This window comes from Rhinatrema bivittatum, chromosome 11, assembly GCF_901001135.1.
Source record: "Rhinatrema bivittatum chromosome 11, aRhiBiv1.1, whole genome shotgun sequence".
Classification (NCBI taxonomy): Eukaryota; Metazoa; Chordata; class Amphibia; order Gymnophiona; family Rhinatrematidae; genus Rhinatrema; species Rhinatrema bivittatum.
The window spans coordinates 76,304,176-76,327,578 of NC_042625.1; the positions used below are offsets into that span (position 1 = coordinate 76,304,176).

The window sequence follows — 23,403 nt, forward strand, 5'->3', positions numbered from 1 at the left end:
CCCTGGAGCTCCAAACTCCTCACTCACCTGCATTTTGAAGCAGTCAGGAAAGTCTCCAGGCGAGATATGGTGCTCCAGCTGGATTTTGGCAAAGATGACTGGCAGCTTGGAGATGAGTTGCTTCTTCTTATTGTCCTTCCCAAACACAGAGGGCATCTCCCTCTTCAGGTGACTGATGATGTGCGCATGGACCTGTGTGAGAGACATGATATAAGTTTGTGGAGCCTCTGAGGCTTTCCTTTGCTTTGTCTCCCTTTGTAAGTCTTTTGTTCTCTCTGCCTCTTTCTCCCTCTCTTGGCCTTCCCTCCTCTGTTTCCCTTTGTATCTCTCTCCCCCCTCTTGTGGATGGTTCCTGTAGAAAGGGAAAATGTCATCCAGTAAGAAAGAGGAATGAAAAGTGAAAACACTGGCAAATTTGTGTTTTCGGAAAGCTGACAAAAGTACACAGCCCTGTACATATTGGGCCGGATTTTAATAGCTATGCGCGCATGTTATAAAATCCGGGGTCGGCGCGCCCAAGGGGGCGCACACTTGTGCACCTTGCGCGCGCCGAGCCCTAGGAGAGCCCCGATGGCTTTCCCCGTTCCCTCCGAGGAAGCTCCGTGGAGGGAACTTTCCTTTGGCCCCCCCCACCTTCCCCTCCCTTCCCATAATGAACCCACCCCCCAGCCCTGCCTAAATCCCCCCCCCCACCTTTATTTTATAAATTGCGCCTGCCTCTGGGCAGGCATAGGTTGCACACGCCGGCTGTCGCAATCCCGGGCACAGCAGCAAATGGCCGCTGTGCCTGGAGGCTCCGGCCATGCCCCCTCCCCTTTTTTTGAGCCCCGGGGAATACGCACGCCGCCGGGCCTGCCCCATTGTGAATAGACAAAGCAAGGCAAGGATGCCATGAAGAAGACCTACAGGGCGTGGAAGGAAGCTCGGTTCCTCCCCCCATGAGCTATTGGCAAGGTCCAAATGGCAGTTCTTATTGGAGCCCTGCCAGGACCAAGGTGGTCAGGATCCAGGCAAAACAGAAAATCAGATTCAACAAAATGTTAGTAAGCTTCTGAAAAGCGGTCAATGGGAGTTGATTTTAAGGGAAAGAGTGACTGCAAAGGATGGTGTGTGCACTGCAGGAGCAGCATGGGGATGATACTACGTCCAGCTCCCTGTCTCTCCTCTGTCAAACGTGGAGATGAAGCAGAGGGCCTGTGCACATCTTCCCTTTCTGGGACTCTGCCAGGCCCCTTCCCTGAAATGAGGAAGGTTTGCTAGTTGGATCAGCCGCCCCTGGCCACTCAGCCGTGGTCTGCACAAGCCAGCGGCGGAGTTATTGGAGAGATTTGGGTAGCCCAATATTTGTAAGTGAAGTTGAGAACACATTTTGGGCTTCACAGTGCAGCCCGTCATTCAGACAGGATCTCCCTGTCCCATCTCAGCACGGCTTACATTGTAGAAGTGTACACACACACATGCAGCCACTTTGGGTGCGTGGCCTGGCAGCACATTTCGGGTGCCCAGACTGTAGGAATATCAGTACATTACAGTGACATATCAATAGTTGTTTAGAAAACTTACATCTTTATTTTTTACAAAACACCAACTTATATAGACTTATGTATAAAATCTCATTTCTTTTACAAGACACACATAAGAAAAGCACAGGAACAATATATACCCCACATTATACATAAAAAACAAACACTCATACAACCATCCATACAATTTAAAAAAACACAACTTTCTTTTCTTTTCCTTCCTCTCTTCTACAAAACTCCCGACATGTTTCGCTATCAAAGCTTCTTCGGGGGAGCTCGCATCTGATCACATAATTAATCTTCCTGCTCATTGGAAGGGAAAGCGTTCTCACGCCGCTTCATCTTCAAACATGTAGTTCTTCTAATTACAGATCATGCACGTGTATCTCCTCGTATTTATCTATATACAAAAATGTTTTTAACTAACCCAATCTACAAAAACAAATTTTTACAATGAACAAAAATATATATAATAGCAAACCTCAGATCCCGATCCTGTGGATTCAAATGTATCCACAGAAGAAAAGCTCCAAATCTGCAATAATTAAATTTTAACCCAACAAAACGCTTTCCCTTCGAATGAGCAGGAACATTAATTATGTGATCAGATGCGAGCTCCCCCGAAGAAGCTTTGATAGCGAAACATGTCGGGAGTTTTGTAGAAGAGAGGAAGGAAAAGAAAAGAAAGTTGTGTTTTTTTTAAATTGTATGGATGGTTGTATGAGCGTTTGTTTTTTTATGTATAATGTGGGGTATATATTGTTCCTGTGCTTTTCTTATGTGTATCTTGTAAAAGAAATGAGATTTTATACATAAGTCTATATAAGTTGGTGTTTTGTAAAAAAAAAAAAAATAAAGATGTAAGTTTTCTAAACAACTACTGCTATGTCGCTATAATATACTGATATTTTAGCTGGTGTGATATATATAAAATTGTCATATTATTTTGCAGATTGTAGGAATGGCATAAGGGAGAAAAAAACAATATTAGCCGCCAAATTACAGCTGGGTGAAGCGAGGCATGGGGAGCGTAAAGTGGCTCACACACAGGCCGATGCAATACCATGTGCTGCAGATAGTGCACGGCTCAACATGCGACTGGATGCATGTTTTGGATGGGGCATCCATAACCCCCAATGCAATACAGGGATTAGTGCATCCAAAAACATGTCCAAACCACTGGGTAGCTAATAGCGCTCGCCACATATAAATTCCACGTAGATGAGGCTATTAGCTAATACCTGTGACTCCAAACATTTCCCATGCAGTCAACGCACCCGTTGCAACGTGGCACATTTTTACGCCAGCCCAAAGGCTCATTGATAAAAACAAAAAATCCTGCTTTCTGTGATTCCTCCTCTTAGTATCGTCGCGATACTAAGTAGGAACAGATTCAGGTTAAAAAAAAAAAAGTCTTGGGGGGGGGGGGGAAATATTTCCGGGGCTCTAATACAGACGCGAAAGATAAACCGGTCCAGGCTGTGTATCTTGTGCGTTTATATGGTGCCGGTAGCGGGAGAAAACAGACGCTCGTAATCGCACTGACAGCCGACCTCTCCCGGGCGTCCGATGCTGAGGAGGCGCTAGGGACGCACGGTTTCCTCCCAGCCCCTCCTTTTTAGCGCGACCCCCCCTCATTTAACTATTGCATTGCGCGCCCAGGAGAGGCGGCTGGGCGCGCGTTAGGAGAGCGGGCGCTCAATAGTGAGCGCCCGTTTTCTACGCACATCGGGCCGACAGAGAGTCGAGGGAAGAGCCGGGGATTGGAAGTGAGGTGCAGGGACATAGGGAGAATAATTTTCAGCAGCTTCTACCTGTGTTAATAATGATTAGCCCCGGAGAACTGCCCATCTCTCTCCCCCCCCCCCCCCCCCCAAACCCACAAGGCAGCCCACAGTACACGTTTCTCTCAGCGCATGCACGTCAGCCGCATCACAGAAGGGGGTGGGGCAGGAAAGTACTTTCCCACACCTACAGGTGCCCCCGGCCCAAAATTTCCAAAGGAAAAAAAACTCTGTGAGGTGTTTCCTTGGAAAATTGAGCTTGCAGGTCCACGGGTACAAAGGGCTGGTGGGGCTTTGAAGCTTTCCAGGCAGTTTCAAAATTGCCCCAAAGTGAATGACTTGGAGGTCACGGAGAGAGAGCCAGTGACAGATCCGGGGATTAGACCCGAGGGGGCAGGGCGACAGTGACTCACCCCAAGGTCACACCCAGAGAGGTGGGATACAGAATGTACCTTCTTTCCCCTGTGAAATCCTGTTCAGTGGTGTTTCCCCTTTCCTAGGCCCAGGTTTTAATGGTGCCCCCCCCCCCCCCCCCACCCTTCACCCCCTCACCCCAGTATCGTTCTCCCCCTCCCTTGGAGACCGGGGCTGGCTCAGGGTTTCCCCAGGACCCTGTCCTGCTCGGGTCAATGGCAGCACAGCCCTGCATCCTGTTTTCCTGCTTTACGCTGGACCTGCAGGTCGGCCGAATCTCCGATGGCTTTCCTGGCCAGCAACTCTGACTGCACCTTTCCACCCAGCCCTAAATTATCCTCTGGAGACAGGAACCTCACGGAACACGGAAACATCCGTGCTTGGAAAACCTTCAGGAGGGCTGCAGATAAATCTCTGCTTTTGGGATCGGTGCCTGAGGCGTGTAACATGCCTTATAGGCCAGAGGGCAATAAATCAGGATCTATTCACATATTTCATCTGAGGAAGCGCAATCTGAAGATCTCTGCTGTGATTCTGCTTTTGTTTAAATAATTTCTTCAGCTAAGCAAATGTATAACATTAGCTCCCGACGCACACAGACGGACGGACCCCCTTCCCACATACACGCATTCCCGAGTCATCCTCCCTGCCCCACCCCTCAAAACACCCCCCCCCCATTCTTCCTACTAAATCCTGTACATTGCCTGAGTGTAAGACATGTTTGAAGCCTCTGAAAGCCCAGCAGCGCTATCACCGATGCCATCACCCAAGCAGGGGGTTGCTGTGCTCTTCATCATCGCAAATCCGGGCCCCCTTTTTTTTTTTTAACATTCTTCAGCAAGCTCCAGCTCCAGCTTTGTCTGCCATCAGCTGAAGAGGCAGCGACAGAGCCGGGGAGGTAAAGTGAGGCCTGCCAAGCTCACAGGCGGCAAGCAGTGACAGGACCGATGTCCCAGGACTTCTCTGGCCTTACGCGATGCTCTGTTTGGGTGGACACCCCCCCTTCTTAACCCCTTTCCCTGCCCTCCTATCACCACCATCGCTGCAGCTGGGCGCCTTGTCTCTACGTCTAGTCTGCGATCCAGCTTTGGCGGCTGGGCATTTGCTGTTTACTGCGGGCTGCAGATTTTACAACCTGTGCCTGCACCCTCCCGCCTCCGTGTCTGGTCCCATGGGGGGGGGGGGGGGGGGGGTACTTCATACCCATGTACCTTGTGCGGGCTCGTCAGAGGGAAAGGGTGCATGTGCTTTGCCTTTAAAAATGGAGGCGGCCACGGCTTTTTGCACCTTCTCTTTCTGTGTGGGTAACCCCTCCATCCCCCCCCCCCCCCCCCAGACGCAGCTAAAAGGGCTCATGTTGCCAATGAGCGGGCATTTGTTTAGCCGCTGGGGAGTGGGGACGGGTTTCGAAGCGGGCATGCTGCCCAGGGAGAATAGGATTTGACCTGCCTAATGGGCCGATACAGCACAGTGCGCTCCGGTGGAGCGCACTGTTAACCCGCGGTTGGATGCGCATTTTCGATGCGCTAGCTTTACCCCTTATTCAGTAAGGGGTAATAGCACGTCAAAAACACGCGGCCAACCCCCCCGAAACTAAAAGTGCCTGCAACATGCAAATGCATGTTGATGGCCCTATTAGTTATTCCCGTGCGCACATTTTACTTTAAAGAATTAACGCCTGGCCAAAGGCTGGCGTTAATTTCGGCCGGCACCGGGGAAATGTACAGAAAAGCAGAAAAATAACTGCTTTTCTGTACATCCTCCGACTTAATATCTTAGCGATATTGTCGGAGGCCCCAAAAGTAAAAAAAAAAGTAAAAATTAAAAAAAAAAATTAAAAAATATGGCCGTGGCTCGCAGGTCGGAAGACAGATGCTCAATTATGCCGGTGTCCGTTTTCCGAACCTGTAGCTGTCAGAGGGCTCGAGAACCCACGCTGGAAAAATTGAGCGTCGGCTGTCAAACCCGCTGACGGCCGCCGCTCCTTTTACCGCGGGCCCTAACTTGCATAGGGCCGCCCTCCTGAATCGCCCACCCGGGAGAGCGGCCTGTGCGCTCGCCGGCTCTCCCGCGCGTTTTTCTGTATCGGCCCGTGAGTGCCTGGTCTCCTTTTCCGTCCCCCTGCAGGAGAGCAGTCTATCAGCAGAGCCTGAGAATGTTATTTCCACCGCTAATAAAAATATTGGAGCTGTGAAGAAGGTTTCCTCCCCTCCTTTTCCAGGGTCCCAGGGGGCCGATGGCTGGAAAAGATACTGTATACATCTGTAGCTATATAAACTGCTCTCCCTCCCGCCCACACATCCTCCCCTTGGAGAACCCCCGAGGAAACTGGCGCACGCAAGCCGGTGAGAACACAAAGGCGCGAGTGGCCAGGAGGGGCAGGTGGCAGGAAGAGATAAGCAGCCCAGGGGCTGCCTTCTCTGGAAAATGAGCACCGCTCTGTCCCGAAGGAAAGGAGGCGAACAGCCGTAGGAGGGAAAGATGGAGGGAAATGGAGAGGGAGAGGTGGAGAGAGAAGGCGGCGTGGAGAGAAGTGAGGGGAAAAAAGGTGGAAGGAGGGGGGGAGAAGTGAGAGCTAGGATGAGGGGGGAAGGACTAGAGAAGCAGAGAGAAGATGGGAGGGCAGTGAGAAGGGAAAGGGGATGTGGATCGCAGGCATCCGAGGCCTCTGTCAGAGAGCGCCAAAGCAAGTCTCCTCTCTTTAAACAGGAAAGGACAAGCATAATATTTACCCTTCAAAGAGTAGCAGTACCAGAGAGTCCCTTCTTATGACAAAGTTTATAAAGCAATTTTTAATTCCTGAATTACAGCTGGTAAAAAATGCCGTTACCTGCCCAAGCGCACACAGAGAGGCAAAGGCAGAGCCAGGATTATAAATGAGGTACAAGATGAAGTGACTCCTGAGGCCAAAGAGTCAGTGGCAGAGCTGAGGTACAGAGACATAAAGTGACTCCTGAGGTCAGACACAGATTCAGTGGCAGAGCTGGAGATTAGAGCTGAGGTAAGAGAGATAAAGTGACTCCTGATGCCAAACACAGAGAGTCAGTGGCAGAGCTGGGGATTAGAGCTGAGGTACAGAGAGATAAAGTGACTCCTGAGGCCAAACACAGAGAGTCAGTGGCAGAGCTGGGGATTAGAGCTGAGGTACAGGGAGATAAAGTGACTCCTGAGGTCAGATACAGAGTCAGTGGCAGAGCTGAGGTAAGTTCGATAAGACTGAAATAATCATATTGGACAGAAAGAACAACACTCCTCATCTACCACCTCTCAACCTAATGAACCAAAAAGTAGCTATCTCTCCGGTCACTCATGCCTGCAATCTTGGAGTAATAATTGACAAGGAACTTTCTTTCAAAAAACCACATCACAACAAAAATCAAAGACGGATATCATAAACTTCTAACACTACGTCAATTAAAACCATTCCTATCCACCAATGACTTCAGATCAGTCCTTCATCTACTCATCTTCTCCAACCTGGACTACAGTAACTCCCTCCTATTCAACTTACCTCTGAACACCATCCGACCACTCCAAATCCTACAAAAACGCAGCAGCAAGAATCCTCACTAGAGCTAAAAAATATGATCACATTACTCCTACATTTATATCACGGCACTGGCTCCCAATAAAATTCAGGATAGACTACAAAATACTATCCATACTACACAAAATTATATACGAAAAACAAACAAACTGGCTAAGTACATACATAAAATTGCACGCGCCAAACAGAAACCTGAGATCAGCAAATAAAGGACTATTAAAGACTCTACCTGCTCGATCTAAACAACTCTCCTCAACTCAAAAGACAGCAATTTCTCTTGGCAGCTCTAAACTCTGGAACACCCTCCATATCGAACTCAGAACACAAGAAAACTTAAAAACTTTCAAAAAAGAACTAAAAACATGGATGTTCACCAAAGCCTACCAACTCACCCAATAAAGAAAAAAAAACAAACACCAACCACTCCCTAGGAAATCTGGAGAACTCCATACTAGATGATATTAAAACAAAAAATCGAAACATGTAAAGACTAGCCAACAAAATAAGTGTATACATTGATTTCTTCTGTGATAACAACCATAGGAATCTTTTTTTTGAAACCTTGTTAATAATCATAACTTTGTAAACTGTTGTGATGGCGAAACCGAACGACGGTATATAAAACACGATAAATAAATAAATAATAAATAAGGTACAGAGAGATAAAGTGACTCCTGAGGCTAAACACAGAGAGTCAGTGGCAGAGCTGGGGATTACAGCTGAGGTAAATAGAGATAAAGTGACTCCTGAGGTCAGATAAAGAGTCAGTGGCAGAGCCGGGGATTAGAGCTGAGGTACAGAGAGATAAAGTGATTCCTGAGGTCAGATAAAGAGTCAGTGGCAGAGCCGGGGATTAGAACTGAAGTACAGAGAGATAAAGTGACTCCTGAGTCCAAACACAGAGAGTCAGTGGCAGAGCTGGGGATTACAGCTGAGGTAAATAGAGATAAAGTGACTCCTGAGGCCAAACACAGAGAGTCAGTGGCAGAGCTGGGGATTACAGCTGAGGTAAATAGAGATAAAGTGACTCTTGAGGCCAAACACAGAGAGTCAGTGGCAGAGCTGGAATTAGAGCTGAGGTACAGAGACATAAAGTGACTCCTGAGGTCAGATAAAGAGTCAGTGGCAGAGCCGGGGATTAGAGCTGAGGTACAGGGAGAAAAAGTGATTCCTGAGGTCAGAAACAGAGTCAGTGGCAGAGTCGGGGATTAGAGCTGAAGTACAGAGAGATAAAGTGACTCCTGAGTCCAAACACAGAGAGTCAGTGGCAGAGCTGGAATTAGAGCTGAGGTAGAGACATAAAGTGACTCCTGAGGTCAGACATTGAGAGTCAGTGAAATTTTCTCTGGAAGTCCTGGGGCGGGGCAGGGCCAGAGGGAGGTTAGTTGAAGATGCTGCTGTCCCTGTGCTGAGCAGTGGAAAGGGTGAAGAATCAGTGCACAAGCAGGGCCCAGAGCAATCTGCTGTGAGTTTTGACTACGGGCCCTCTCACTGCCCAGCATTTCCCAAACAGAAATCATCTTTCTGTGTCTGTGGAAAGCCTGTGAGATTAAACAGGGGCAGGATATGATAGGAAGGAAGAGGGACCATGGAGAAAGGGGAGAGGGGGGTGGAGGACGGGTGGTCTGCAGGGAAACAATGAGAAGTTGCCCACTGGGAGAGGGTTATTGTTTGGCCGGGGGTGGGGGTTAACAGTGTATGTTCTTGAGAGCCCTGGCCAGTCGTCCTGCAATGATCTGAGCTGCAAGGGATGAGGAGCCCGGGAGGAAAGACTAGCGGAGAGGAGGGGGAAACTCAGAGTGAAATGAACCAAGAAATCAGTCCAAACCCTCCCAGCCACTGGAACATACCCCGTAAAGGGGGAGGGGGGGGTCACATGTACGCACCTACAAATATAAGATGCTAAGCTCCGTAGCGGGGAACCTACGGGATGTGCAGGATGTGTCTTGAGGAAGCCCTGGCCTGCTAATGCCTTACTTTTGATGTACACTATAACACCCATATGCCTTGAGCACCCCCCCTCCCCCCCCCACAGACGGCTGTGACCAGGGCCGCTTCCTTCATCTCGCAGCTGTGCAGTGCCCCCCCCCCCCCCCCCCCGCTGCAGGGAACTGGCTCCCGTGTGCATCCTGGTGCAACCCCCCTGCTCTGTCTCCTCGCTGCCCTGCCCCTCTCCACCTCACAGGAGGCCTCTTCCCTTCATGGAAATCTCCCCCCCCTGGCTGGCTCTGTTTTCCTTTCTCCGATGAAGCTGTTGGGCTAAATAAAAGCCCTTGGAACGTGCTGGGTGTGCTGGCTGGCTTTAGTACGACACAGGGCAGAGCTCTCAGCGCTGCTGCCAAGGCCTCAGATGAGAAACAGGAGGCCTGGAAGGCTGTATCCAGCTGCAGCGCTGGGGAGCGGGGGGGAGGCAACAGTGGAAGGGTCCCAGAGGAATCCTCCACTCAGAGATACGAGACGATCCTCCGGTGACTCTTCCCTATGAATAAGCACTGAGAAGTGAGGAGATGTAATATTTTATACAGACATGACTGCACTATGGAGGGGTCCATCTTAAGAGTACAATGGGCAGCACTGCCAGCTCTTAGCTGCGGGTCGTTCATGACACTGTCCAGCCCGCGTAGAAATCCGCATCTCTGACTGTTCGGATACATCCGTCCTCGGTGGTACTAAGTGTGAATTAAAACAGAGTTAAACAAGGGCATCGTGTGGAACTATCCTCTTCCCACGAAACCCAGGACAGTGACGAGGCCTTGGAGCTATGGGAGGAAAATCAAAAGGGACGATACCTATATCTCTGCTTCTGTAAGGCTGCTGACTGATCTGACATGATAAAAAAGAAACTAGAGGCGTACAGTCTAGGCCCTGTGAATTGGCTGCATGCCTGGATGGACAGACCGAGTGGTACGTCACGCGGGCCTCCACAGGAGTGGGAAACCTGGTGGTCTCTTACCCTCACAAGACGCGCTCTCTTCACCAGGTCGTTGAGCTTCCTCAGTGCTGAGTTGCGGGGCAGGTTCTGGATGTCCTGGAACAGGTCCTGCTCCTCCAGTTCAAAGAGGTGCCGGTTATCAGAAATAAGGAGTGGCTCAGACCAGAAAGAGCCAATGTAGACCCTGAGCACCTCGGGGGTATTGAACACCTTCCCCAAGGACCACATCAGGGCCCCGTAGACTCTCATGAGCTGCTGGGTCTCCACCATGTCCGCCTTGTTCAGCACCACCCGGATCTTGTCCTCATTACCCTTCAGGGCCCGGATGGCCTCTGAGAATTCATCCGAAATCTCCAGTTTGTGGGCATCAAAGAGTAGAATGATCCGGTCGACGCGCTCCGCAAACCACTGCAGCACTGCTGGGAAGTCGTAGCCTGCAAGGAGCAATAAAGCAGCAGTTAAGAGTCTATGAGAGCTTCCTGTGCCTAGCCCTGCCTCTGAGCCTATGAGATCCCCCTGCACCAGGCTCTGAATCTATAGGATCTCCCTCACGCCCCCAAATCTGAACCTGTCCTGAGTCTGGGGGATCTCCCACAGCTGGTCCTGAGTCTGTGGAATCACTACACAGTGTCCTGAGTCTATGAGATCCCTCTGCTCCCGGGCCTCAGGCTGACAGATCCCCCTCCACCAGGCCCTGAATCTGTAGGATCTCCCTCATATGGCCCTGAGTCTGAGGGATCCCCTTGCACCAGGCCCTGAATCTGTAGGATCTCTCTCATATGGCCCTGAGTTGGAGGGATCCCACTGCACCAGGCCCTGAATCTGTAGGATCTCATTCATATGGCCCTGAGTTGGAGGGATCCCACTGCACCAGGCCCTGAATCTGTAGGATCTCATTCATATGGCCCTGAGTTGGAGGGATCCCACTGCACCAGGCCCTGAATCTGTAGGATCTCCCTCATATGGCCTTGAATCTGAAGGATACCACTGCACCAGGCCCTGAATGTAGGACCTCCCTCATATGGCCCTGAGTTGGAGGGATCCCACTACACCAGGCTCTGAATCTGTAGAAGCTCCCTCAAATTGCCCTGAGTATGACGGGTCCCACTACACCAGGCCCTGAATCTATAGGATCTCCCTCATATGGCCCTGAGTCTGAAGGGTCCCACTACACCTGGCCTTGAATCTAAGGGATCGCTTGAAACCTAGCTTTGAGTCTGTGGAATCTCCCAACCCCAGCCATGAGTCTGGGGATTCCCCCTACACCTAGCTCTGAATCTGTAGGATCCCTGCACAGGATCCTGAGTCTGTGAGATCTGTACGCCCAGCCAGAGTCTGTAGATTGATCACATCTGGTCCTGTGGGATCTCCTGGACCCTACCCTCTGTCTGTGGGATCCCTGCATTGGGACCTGAGTCTGCTAGAAGCCCAACACTATAGACCTGCTGTACAGTGCAGGTGCTGGGGGTCTCCTGGGATATCCCTCCCGGACCCGTCCGCCAGTAACAGCCTTGCCAGGAGGGTTCTGCCTTTCCTGACTGCATAGGTTATGCATTAATGTAGATGCAGAATGTACACTGCTTCACAGAGGCACTGGGGCATTAATCAAAGCATTTATGTGGGCCTGAAGAGAGCGGTCCATGGCCAGCGCTCTGTGGCTCCTCCACCCATTGCACTGCTTTTTAATCCTGACAAGCTCCGTTGGACGCCAGCCAGCACTCTCACCCCTCCTCTAATTCTTCTTCAGCCAGCCAAAAGCTTTCAGCCAAAGTACCAAAAATGGAAACAAAACCGTTCGAGGAAAATCCAAGAGACCCAAGTTTGACATTGTTCTGTAGAATTTAAAAATAAATAAATAAATGAAGTAAAGGTCAGCTATAAAGGCAGGAGCCTCTCCCGTCACGAAGCTGAGTCCCCTAGGCAGAAAAAGGAAGCGCGAGCAATCTAAGCCTGAAGCACACTCTTGTAAAAAGGCAACTTTTCTTCAGCACAAAGGGCACAAATCTACACACACACACAGACACACATACAACACACACACACAGAGCCCCTCCACACATCCCCACATATCTCATGCTCTGCACGCATACCCCTGCCTTGTATACCCACACAGCCTCTCCACACACACTTCCAGATTACACACACACACACACACACACACACAGAGCCCCTCCACACATTCCTACATATCCCACACTCTGAACACACCCCCCCAAATCACACACACACACACACACACACACTTGGCTCTTAGTACACTCCCTGATTTTTCTATCTGCCACAACAAATCCTTGCAGCTGAAAAGAGCTTGGAGCTGCTCTCTCTCTCTTTCACAAACTTGTTCTGGTGACCCTACATCAGTTGGGTTTACAGGATATACACAATGAATATGCATGAGATATTCTCTCATTGCATACATTGGTGTCCTAGTATATGCAAATTTCGCATGCGTATTCCTGAAAACCCAGCTGGCTATGGGGGTCCCCCAGGACAGGTTTGGGAAGCCCTGGTCCATCAGCCCTAGCAAATGGAACAACAAAATCCTCCTCCTGAACCCCACACTGCCCCCTGCACAATTCCCCTGAACCTCTGAGTTCTCTGAGGTCGAAGTGTATGTGGGTTTTTGAGCCCAATGCTAGTTTATTGCCGAACTTTAACAAGGACAAAACGTGGCCCAATCCCATCCTCAAAGGACTCACCATTGGACCCTGCAGGAAGGAGTAAGCAGGGACCCCCCTCTTATCCACATACCTAGCACTGTGCGGGACCAGCGAGCTCCCAGCCAGACGCATCTGGAGACCACAGTAAAGTGAGAGTGGCGAGTCTATGTGAGCGTCTCCGGATCATTTTCTGTTTCAAAACAAACCCAATCCCCCCAGCATCCCATTTCTCTGGCGGCCTTTTCCCCGAGTACGGATGGAAGAAGGCCGTGTTGGTGCAGAATCCCTGCCTCGGGTCCTGCTTTCATCCCCAAGGACGTCGCCCCCCATCCCTTTCTCAAGCGACAGGGAAGTAACTGATCGGGCCTGCAGGGCCACCTGCTCCAGCGAGGGCAGGATTACGGGACGAGCGTGAGTTTGAAAGGCCGTCTCTCGGGTGCGGTTGGACAGGGCACTGAGATCTTGGGTTGTGCCAGTGCCCCCCTCCTGATGCGGCTGCTGGGCCAAAGAAGAGCTGTGGTCTTCTCTTCCGATATGGGGTCTGCATGGTGAAGAACAGCCGCTGCTCCTTCCTCCACGGCCCATGGGGCTCAACCCTGCTAAAAAGGAGAGCAGCGCTGGGGGGGTGGGGGTGGGGCTGACGCTTGGGACCTGAGGCTTCTGAATGCCGCTACCCTACCTGCCCCCGGCGCCTCTATCTTCTGCACGGAGCGTGGTTTGAACCACGTGGGAGAGAGGCGCCGGGGGGCAGGAGGCAGCGTTCATAAGTGCCGAGCTCCCAGCACTGCTCTCTTGGGGTGGGCCGGGGCCGGGTCAGGGATGGAAGGCGAGGAGGGACGTATGGAAGGAGGGGAGTCAGGGGCAGAAGGTAAGAGCAAGGAGGATGGGGGGGGGGGGGAAAGGAAGAAGAGGTGGAAGCAGGGATGGAACGTGAGGGGGGAGGCAGGAATGGGAATTCACAGCAAGGAAGATGGAAGTTAAAGAGTGAAGGCTGCAGGCAAGAAGCGGAGGGAGAAGGTGCCCATTTCAGTTTTTGCACAGGGAACGGACAATCCTGGAGCTAGCCCGGTGTGTGTGTGTGTGTGTGTGTGTGTCCCTGCACAGGAGTCGGCAGAAAAGTTAGGGACCATAGCAGAGAGGCCAGAGCTGCTGAGAGAGGGGGGAAGGAGGGGAGCTCAGAGCGACAGCAGAGCACGGGGTGAGAGCGGCATGTGAGAGGGCGGGAACTGTACCAGGCAGCGAGAGGCCCCTGTAGACTTCTCTCTAACACATCCCATGCATCAGCACTAGCCCTGGTGCCTTCCCTGGAGCCAGGTTCCCCGACCTCGCTGCTTGTGCCCTGTTATTATCAGTCTTTGTCCAGAGCGGAAGAAATGTCCGGCCCTTAAAACCAAGGCCAGGTCAGCACAGGTCACAGCCTGTGGATGGATCCAGAGGGAGTCATGTCACAGAAATGACTTATGGACTGCTCCCGTCAGAATGCAAATGTCACCAGTGGCGGAGCCAGAACTGGTTTTGTGGGTGGGCCCAAGGTTAACATGGGTGGGCCATAGTCATACAGGTCTGAGCCCTACTAGCCGTATGCTTATCAATAAATAATGCCTTAGCATGCACCCTTTCATGAGTGAAACTTTAAAAAATATTTTAACTCAATTATTGCAAGCACTTACCAACATTAAAAATTCCTTATTAACCTGTATTAATTTATTTTGTATTTATTGCAGTATATAAATACACAAGAATATCATGTAACTATAAAAGTAAACAAAGAGCACATCAGAAAGATCAGATCCAATCAATCATAAACTAAAACAAATATCAATGTACTCTTCAGTGAATCCTCTTTCCAGAAAGGCAGAGATCATCATAACTACAACAAAAGAGCAATAATCATAAAAATCACAAGAATGGGTGCAGAGCAGAACTAGGACAGTTCACATTACAACCCAACATGAAAAATAAATATATTCAAATTCTGCTGTCAGCTCAGCAAAAATACTCCTTCCAACACTGCGAAACACTTTGGGCCTGATTTTGAGAAGCATTTCCATGCCTAAAATTGGGTTTTACACGTGTAAATGCATTTTACCCATGTAAGTGGGCTTTGAAAATTGCTACAATATATGCTATTGAATTGCCCATAGGATTTACCCACGTAAGTGCACTTTACACTTGTAATTGGCTTTTGAAAATTGCTACAATAGCAGTTACATTCACATGCGTAAATCCTTTTGAAAATTACCCTCTTAAGTGAATTAACACAAACCCCTGCAAAAAAAAAAAAGAGACACCTAGAACCTTGCCGTACCATGCGATCACAGCACTGACTCCTAGGACTCAAACAGCAGCGACCTTATTTATTAAAAAGCAGCAATGCAAATATGGCACCAGGCCCTAGAACATTAATACACCATCTACTGGGGCAACAGAGCAAGCCAGGCTGCTACAAATCCAGAAATCCTGCACCTCAGTCACACAGGCAGAACACAGACCAACCCCTACCTAATACAGAAATAAGCGGCTACAACCGAAATAGAAAGCCTGAGAAACCAGACTCTGAACAGTGGAATATTGATGAAAGAACAAAATACAAAAATCTAAGAAATACACGTTCCCAAAGATGGCAGATTCCAATCGCTAAAAACTCAAAATATTTGTTTTTGTTTAACCTTTGCTTGTTGTCTGTTCTTTTTATTTTTCTAATCAGTAGGCCCCAATATCTTTTTTCCACTTTCCCCTTGTTGCTCTTTTCCTAATTCCTTTCTCAGGGTCTCTCTTTATCTCATAGACTCCCTCCCATACACACGCTTTCATTCTCGCATGTTCTCAAACACACACACACACACACACAAACTCACTCCCACATATTCTCCTACACACAAGCCCTCACTCTCCCTGACACACACAGGCTCCCTTCCACCCACACAACACAAGCTCACATACACACAGGCTTCCACACCTACCCACGCAAAGGCTCCCATTCTCACACAACACACACACATAGGCTCCCATTCTCTGTCTCTCACACACACACCCAGGCTTCCATTCTCTCTCTCTACTCACACGCACTCCCAGGCTCCCATTCTTACAGAATACACACATATACACCAGGTTGCATCCCATTCTCACACAACACACACACCCAGGCTCCCATTCTCTCTCTCTCTCTCTCACACACATACACCCAGGCTCCCATTCTTACAGAACACACACATATACACCAGGTTTCCATTCTCACACACACATACCCCAAGCTCCCATTCTCATACCTTCACACATACCCAGACTCCCATTCTCACATATGCACACACATCCGGGTTTCCATTCTGTTTCCTTGTTTCTGTGCCATTGCCTGCCTCTTTGTAAATTAGGTGTTATCATCATTGTATTTTCGTTCTGATTTTTATGCATGTTTTTGTGTACTCCACCCTAAACTATAAGTAATAATAAATACATACACACCTAGGCTCCCATTCTCATACATACACCCCCCCAGGATCCCACTCTCATACACACACCCAGGCTCCCACTCTCATACACACACACACACTCTTCTGCAGCCACTGCCAGACCCCCCCTTCTTCCGCTGCTGTAGGATAAGTTCCGCAATAGCCTTGCTGCAGCAGGCCCTCTCCTTCTTCAGCCACCATGGGGATGGGATCCACAGCAGCCATTCTTCAGGCCTCTTCAGGTGTTGGGCAGCCCTGATTGGGTGGGCCACGCCCTACCCAGGCTCACCTGTGGCTACACCTCTGTATGTCACGAGCATGAATGTGAGAATGTGTGTGTGTGTGTGTGTGTGTGAATGAATGTGTATGTGAGTCAGAGACAGACAGAGAGAGAGAGAATCAGAACCCTGAAATTGTCTTTGTCATTTCTCTTCTATAAGTTTCAAAGCTGTGCTAATTCAGCCCCTCTTTGAATCTTCTGTTCTTTGTAGTTTGTGATTTTTTTCCCTTTTACCCCATTGTGTGTTACGTGTATATAAACTGTCAGGCCAGAAATGTTTCCATAATCAGAGAGAGAGATGGGAGGAGCATGAACGTGACAGCCCATCTAGTGCCAACCTCTGGAACTAACTTAATTCCAGATGTCTTCCTGTAAAATCTGCACAGCTTTTCTCTTTTGTTAATCAAATACAAAACAGCCCTGGCCCAGGCTCCCTGTATGTGTCCCAACTTGCTGTAGGAATTCAATTTCTGAAGTCCTGTCTTCAGCCTGCCCAGGAGAATGAAACAAGGTCTAATCCCCAGTGTGTCTCCAGCCTACCCAGGAATATGCCAAGAGGTCTAATCCTCAGTGTATATCCAGGCTGCCCAGGAATATGCCAAGAGGACTAATCCCCAGAGTGTCTCCAGCCTACCCAGGAATATGCCAAGAGGTCTATTCCTCTCTGACATGCTCCCTGTTCCATGCCCAGGACCCTAGAGGCAGACAGAGCTCCAGAGGCTCAATGTGTGGATGAGACAATAGTGCAAGGAAGAGGGGTTCAGTTTTGTAAGGAACCTGGGAACCTTTTGGGGAAGGGAGAGTCTTTTCCAAAGGGACCAGGGTGGAACCAGGCTGCTGGCGCTAACCTTTAAAAAGGAGATAGAGCAGCTTTTAAACTAGAACAAAGGGGAAAGCCGACAGTCGCTCAGTAGCGCAAGGTTTGGAGGGAGGTATCTTCAAAGAATACTGATGATGCATTAGAGTTAGGGCATCCCAACAGAGAAGTTCCAATAATAAGAAAAGTAGTCCAAGTGCCTATAATTAAAAACTCACCTGAGCTAAAAGATTCCAATTTATCCCTGTCAACTGAAAAGCAGAATGTACATACAAACAAAACACTTTGAAATGTTTGTATGCTAATGCCAGAAGTTTAAGAAGATAGATGGGAGAATTAGAGTGTATAGCAGTGAATGATGACATAGACTTAATTGGCATCTCAGAGACATGGTGGAAAGAGGATAACCAATGGGACAGTGCTATACTGGGGTACAAATTATATCGCAATGACAGAGAGGACCACCCGGGAGGAGGTGTGGCGCTTTATGTCTGGGATGGCATAGAGTCCAATAGGATAAAGATCCTGCATGAGACTAAATGCACAATCAAATCTTTATGGGTAGAAATCTCTTGTGTGTTGGGGAAGAAAATAGTGATAGGAGTATACTACTGTCCACCTGGTCAAAATGATGAGATGGACAGTGAAATGCTAAGAGAAATTATGGAAGCTAACCGCATTGGTAGTGCAGTAATAATGGGAGATTTCAATTACCCCAATATTGACTGGGTAAGTGAAACATCAGGACATGCTAGAAAGATAAAGTTCCTGGAATAAATGACAGTTTTATGGAGCAATTGGTTCAGGAACCCACGAGAGAGGAAGTAATTTTAGATCTAATTCTCAATGGAGCACAGGATTTGGTAAGAGAGGTAATGGTGGTGGGGCCGCTTGGCAATAGTGATCATAATATGATCAAATTTGAATTAATGACTGGAAGGGGGATAATATGTAAATCCACGGCTCTAGCGCTAAGCTTTCAAAAGGGAAACTTTGATAAAATGAGAAAAATAGTTAGAAAAAAACTGAAAGAAGCAGCTACTAAGGTAAAAAGTGTGCAACAGGTGTGGACATTGTTAAAAAATACCGTCCTAGAAGTACAGTCCAGATGTATTCCACGCATTAAGAAAGGTGGAAGGAAGGCAAAACGATTACTGGCATGGTTAAAAGGTGAGGTGCAAGAGGAAATTTTAGCCAAAAGATCTTCATTCAGAAATTGGAAGAAGGATCCATCAGAAGAAAATAGGATAAAGCATAAGCATTGGCAAATTAAATGTAAGACATTGATAAGACAGGCTAAGAGAAAATTTGAAAAGAAGTTGGGCATAGAAGCAAAAACTCACAATAAAAACTTAAAAAAATATATCCAAAGAAGAAAGCCTGCAAGGCTTAGAGAAGATAAAGCCATCGTGGAAAGATTAAATGATTTCTTTGCTTCAGTGTTTACTGAAGATGATATTGGAGAGAGACCCATTCCGGAGAAGGCTTTCATGGGTGATGATTCAGAAAATGTAATAGGCCTGATTGACAAACTGAAGAGTAATAAATCACCTGGACCGGATGGTATACACCCCAGGGTTCTGAAAGAACTAAAAAATGAAATTTCAGACCTATTAGTAAACAATTTGTAACCTACCATTAAATTCATCTGATGTACCTGAAGATTGGAAGATGGCCAATGTAACCCCTATATTTAAAAAGGGATTCAGGGGTGATCCGGGAAACTATAGACTGGTGAGCCTGACTTCAGTGCTGGGAAAATTCATGGAAACCGTTATAAAGAATAAAATCAGAGAAGATTATAGATAGACATGGTTTGATGGGAATTAGAGCCAGCATGGATTTACCCAAGGGAAGTCTTGCCTCACAGATCTCCTACATTTTTTTTTAATAAGCATGTGGACAAAGGTGAACCAGTAGATGTAATGTATTTGGATTTTCAGAAGCCGTTCGACAAAGTCCCGCATGAAAGGCTTCTAAGAAAACTAAAATGTCATGGGATAGGAAGTGATGTCCTTTTGTGGATTGCAAGTTGGTTAAAAGACAGGAAACAGAGAGTAGGATTAAATGGTCATTTTTCACAGTGGAAAAAGGTAAACAGTGGAGTGCTTCAGGGATTTCTATATGGACCGGTGCTTTTTAATATATTTATAAATGATCTGGAAAAGGGTACAACAAGTGAGGTGATCAAAATTGCGGATGACACAAAATTATTCAGACTAGTTAAATCACTAGCGGATTGTGATACATTACAGGAGGACCTTATAAGACTGGAAGATTGGACTTCCAAATGGAAAATGAAATTTAACGTGGACAAGTGCAAAGTGATGCATATAGGGAAAAATAACCCTTGCTGTAGTTACACGATGTTAGGTTCTATCTTAGGAGTTACCACCCAGGAAAGAGATCTAGGCATCATAGTGGATAATACTTTAAAACTGTCAGCCCAGTTTGCTATGGTGATCAGAAAAGCAAACAGAAGGTTAGGAATTATTAAGAAGAGAATGGAAAATAAAACAGAGGATTTCATAATGCCTCTGTAACACTCCATGGTGAGACCGCACCTTGAATACTGTGTGCACTTCTGGTCATCGCATCTCAAAAAGGATATAGCTTCATTGGAGAAAGTGCTGAGAAGAGCGACCAAAATGATAAGGGGCATGGAACGGCTGCCATATGAGGAATGGCTAAAGAAATTAGGGCTGTTCAGTTTGGAGAAGAGACGACTGAGGGGGAATATGATAGAAGTCTACAAAATCATGAAAGGACTTGAACAAGTTAATGTAAATTGGTTATTTACTCTCTCAGATAATACAAGGATCAGGGGGCACTCCATGAAGTTAGCAAGTAGCTCATTTAAAACAAATAGAAGAACATTCTTTTTCACTCAGCTCACTCAGTTAAGTTCTGGAATTCATTGCCAGAGGATGTGGTTACAGCAGTTAATGAAACTGGGTTTAAAAAAGGTTTGGATAAGTTCCTAGAGGTTAAATCCATAAACTGCTATTACGGTAATTAACAAGCAATAGTAGCTTGTGATCTATCTAATGTTTGGGTACTTGCAAGTACTTGTGACTTGGATTGGCCACTGAAGGAAACAGGATGCTGGGCTTAATGGACCCTTGGTCTGACCCAGTATGGCATATCTTATGTTCTTATGTTCCCCAGTGAGTCTCCAGGCTGCCCAGGAGCATGCCACAAGGTCTAATCCCCAGTGTGTCTCCAGGTTGCCCATGAGCTTGCCATGAGATCTAATCCCCAGTGATTTTTCATGCTGAACATGCCAGGAGATCTATTCCCCAATGTGTCCACTTGCTGTCTGGGAGCATGGCATGAGATCTGTCCCTGGTGCATCTCCTTGCTGCCCAGAAACATGCCATGAGGTCTAATCTCCAGCATGTCTTCAGGCTGCCCAGGAGACTGCTGTGAGCTCTAATCCCCATGGAATCCTATAAAGGGGAACATGTTAACGGGAGGACCAGAAGCTTATCTAGAGAGAGCCCAGAGGTCAGTGCTGATGCAGGGAGGTCAGGCACTGGCAGGGGTCATGGATAAGAAAGGGGAGCTTCAGGACCCATGCAGGTGCCCGCTGACTCTGTTACACCTATGGAGAAAGGATAAGGTCTCGGCTGGGATATCCACGAGTCCTGCTGCCACTCTCGTTACGAGGTGCTGCACAGTCAGAGAACAGATGGGATAATATCTTAGCGTATGCTGAGGAATGCACAGAATGTAAAGGACACAAATACACAGCGCAGGAGGGAAACACACCCAGCCTCTCTCTGAAGGCTGGGATCTCCTCCCTCTCCGGGCTTCTTCAATAGCTGCCTTTGTAAGAGAATTTGTTCTGGCCCTGAATTGGGTAGAGATTGCAGAGAATGCCTGTAACTCTGTAACTAGAGCGAAAGAAACCCTGAGAAAAATCAGCTGAAATAGTCCAAGATCCCAGAGCTCTATTCAGGGACTCCCAGCTCAGAAGGCAAACCCCAGGATTCCTAGCCTAGGCATCTAACCTCAGAATCCTCCCCAGCAGTCTAACCTCAGGGTCTTGCCCCTGCAGTCTAACCTCAGGGTCCCAGAATTCTGTAAACCGAGGTGATGTAGACCTTTACGTACCGCGGTATATAAAAATCTCCAAATAAATAAAATAAATAAATAAATAAATAACCTCAGGGTCCTGTCCCAGCAGTCTAACCTCGGGGTCCTCCCCAGCAGTCTAACCTCAGGGTCTTGTCCCAGCAGTCTAACCTCAGGGTCCTGCCCCAGCAGTCTAACCTCAGGGTCGTGTCCCAGCAGTCTAACCTCAGGGTCCTGCCCCAGCAGTCTAACCTCAGGGTCTTGTCCCAGCAGTCTAACCTCAGGGGTCCTCTTTCCTCAGACATTATAACTTCACACCCCTTGCTTGTTTGTTGACTCTTTCAGTCTAACTTCTATCAACTCTCTCATATAATTACAATATATATATATATATATATATATATATATATATATATATATATATATATATATATTTAAATAAAGGCTCTGTAGTGCAATGCTAGCCTAGGTGATTGATGGACAGTCTGTTTGAAGCTCCTTAGAAGCCATGATGAATCATCCTTCCCTCCTCTCCCACTGGCTCTCCGAGTGACACTGAACAAGCACCACCAGATAACCCAGAGAAGTGCCTGCAAAATCAAAGCAGGCTGGGGGGGACAGGTTTGCACAAGTCTTTCTGGAATCCAGGAGGCATTTCCCAGCTCACCCTGCAGAGGAGAAGAAAGAGCAAGGAGCAGGGCGGAAGAGACAGTCTGGAACAGGGAATTAAGCGGGCACCGTTTCTCCTGTGCCATCAGGAAAGCTGCATCCCTGCCAGGCCCCACCGATACTCCATAACAACAACCAGTACCCTCCTCAACTATGCGGCCACTGACACTGACTAGGAAGCCAAGAGACACAGAGCGAGCAGGAGAAAGACAGAGGCAGTGCGTGACAGAATTGAAAAAAATGCTAAAAACCATATCAGCAGCTGAAGAACAAACTTATCAGGCTGGGAAAAGAACGTTGTCCATCAAGTAATGGGCTCGTTCCCCATCTCCCACACACACACACACACACATCGCTGCCAAGGCACCCTCTGCTATAGCAGTACTGAGAGCCTGGCACTCTGCTCTGCTAATGCATCTCATTCCTGCCCTGTAGCACCCCCTGTTATTGAAGGACCGATACCCTCATACACAGCTCTGCTAATGCACCTTATTCCTGCCCTGTAGCACCTCCTGCTATTCCAGTACTGAGAACCTCACTACACAACTCTGCTAATGCATCTCATTCCTGCCCTGTAGCACCCCCTGTTATTGAAGCACTGACACCCTCACACACAGTTCCACTAATGCACCTCATTCCTGCCCTGTAGCACCCCCTGTTATTGAAGCACTGACACCCTCACACACAGTTCCACTAATGCACCTCATTCCTGCCCTGTAGCATTATCACTATTCCAAGAGAGAAAAAAAAGAAAGAGCAGTCTGGAGTCAGAAAGTCTGTAGCTCAAAGGAGCAGAAAGGGTTACAGGAAGAAGACATCCCCGGCAGGGAGAGGAACATATGTGTGTGTGTGTGTGTGTGTGTGTGGAGTGGGGTGTGTGTGAGGGGGGTGGGGATTGAGTGGTATGTGTGCTGGGAGTGGTGCTCCAGAGTGGGTTTATTGGAATGGAAACAATGAACTGACTGATTTGGAAAAGTGAAAAAAAAAAAAAAAGTAACTGGGATATTCCTGTGAGCCGGCGAGAGCTTCTCCAGGAGCGGGCTGATTGAGGGGCGAGGCCTTGGAAAATATGTCCCAGCTGCATGGAAATATTTGACCAGTGCCACAAAATGGCGAGCGTTCAAGCTGGAATCCCTCCCAGCGACGTGCAAAGCTCAGCAAGAGGGGGGGGAGGAGCGGGGGCTGAGGCGTATCTACAGAGGGCTCCATGCTGTGCTCAGGCTGTCCTGAGGTGCTTCAATAGGGGAAAAG

General features: G+C 48.3%; 1 protein-coding gene across 1 annotated transcript in view; it reads right to left on the reverse strand.

The window, feature by feature from the left end:
- EHD2 (EH domain containing 2) overlaps nt 1-23,403 on the reverse strand; it is a 35,180-nt gene that overhangs the window by 3,940 nt on the left and 7,837 nt on the right. Inside the window, exons 3-4 of the mRNA XM_029619995.1 lie at nt 10,222-10,634; nt 28-192 (exon numbers count right to left, since the gene is read on the reverse strand). Coding sequence (XP_029475855.1) covers nt 28-192; nt 10,222-10,634 — 578 coding nt within the window. The remainder of the gene's footprint in view (nt 1-27; nt 193-10,221; nt 10,635-23,403) is intronic.